Genomic DNA, 342 nt, shown 5'->3' with positions numbered 1-342 from the left:
CAAGTGCAGCAGCAGCAGCAGCAGCAGCAACAGCAACAGATGTCGGGTAAGAACGGTGGGGGTGGTGCTGTTATCTTTTTTTTCTGTTTTCTTCTCTTTCTTCTTTTTTTTCCTTTTCATTTTTTGCTCTGTGTTCTTTTTCCTTTACTTTTTTTTCTGTGTTCTTCTTTTTCTTTTTCTTTTTTTTTTTCTGTTTTCTTTTTTTTCTTTTTCTTTTTCTGTTTTCTTATTTTTCTTTATCTTCGTTTTCTTTCTTTTTCTTTTTTCTTTTTCTTTTTTTTCTTTTTCTTTTTCTTTTTTTTCTTTTTCTTTTTTTTTCTTTTTTTTCCTTTTTCCTTTTCC

General features: G+C 28.7%; 1 protein-coding gene across 1 annotated transcript in view; it reads left to right on the top strand.

Moving 5' to 3' along the window:
• EMH_0065290 (dpy-30 motif-containing protein, putative) overlaps positions 1 to 342 on the top strand; it is a gene marked incomplete at both ends in the record, with an annotated part of 3,866 nt that overhangs the window by 648 nt on the left and 2,876 nt on the right. Inside the window, one exon of the mRNA XM_013498365.1 lies at positions 3 to 46. Coding sequence (XP_013353819.1) covers positions 3 to 46 — 44 coding nt within the window. The remainder of the gene's footprint in view (positions 1 to 2; positions 47 to 342) is intronic.

This window comes from Eimeria mitis, genomic scaffold, assembly GCF_000499745.2.
Source record: "Eimeria mitis Houghton genomic scaffold, Emh_scaff3370, whole genome shotgun sequence".
NCBI classification, from domain to species: domain Eukaryota; phylum Apicomplexa; class Conoidasida; order Eucoccidiorida; family Eimeriidae; genus Eimeria; species Eimeria mitis.
This window is presented reverse-complemented; position numbering and strand designations above follow the sequence as displayed.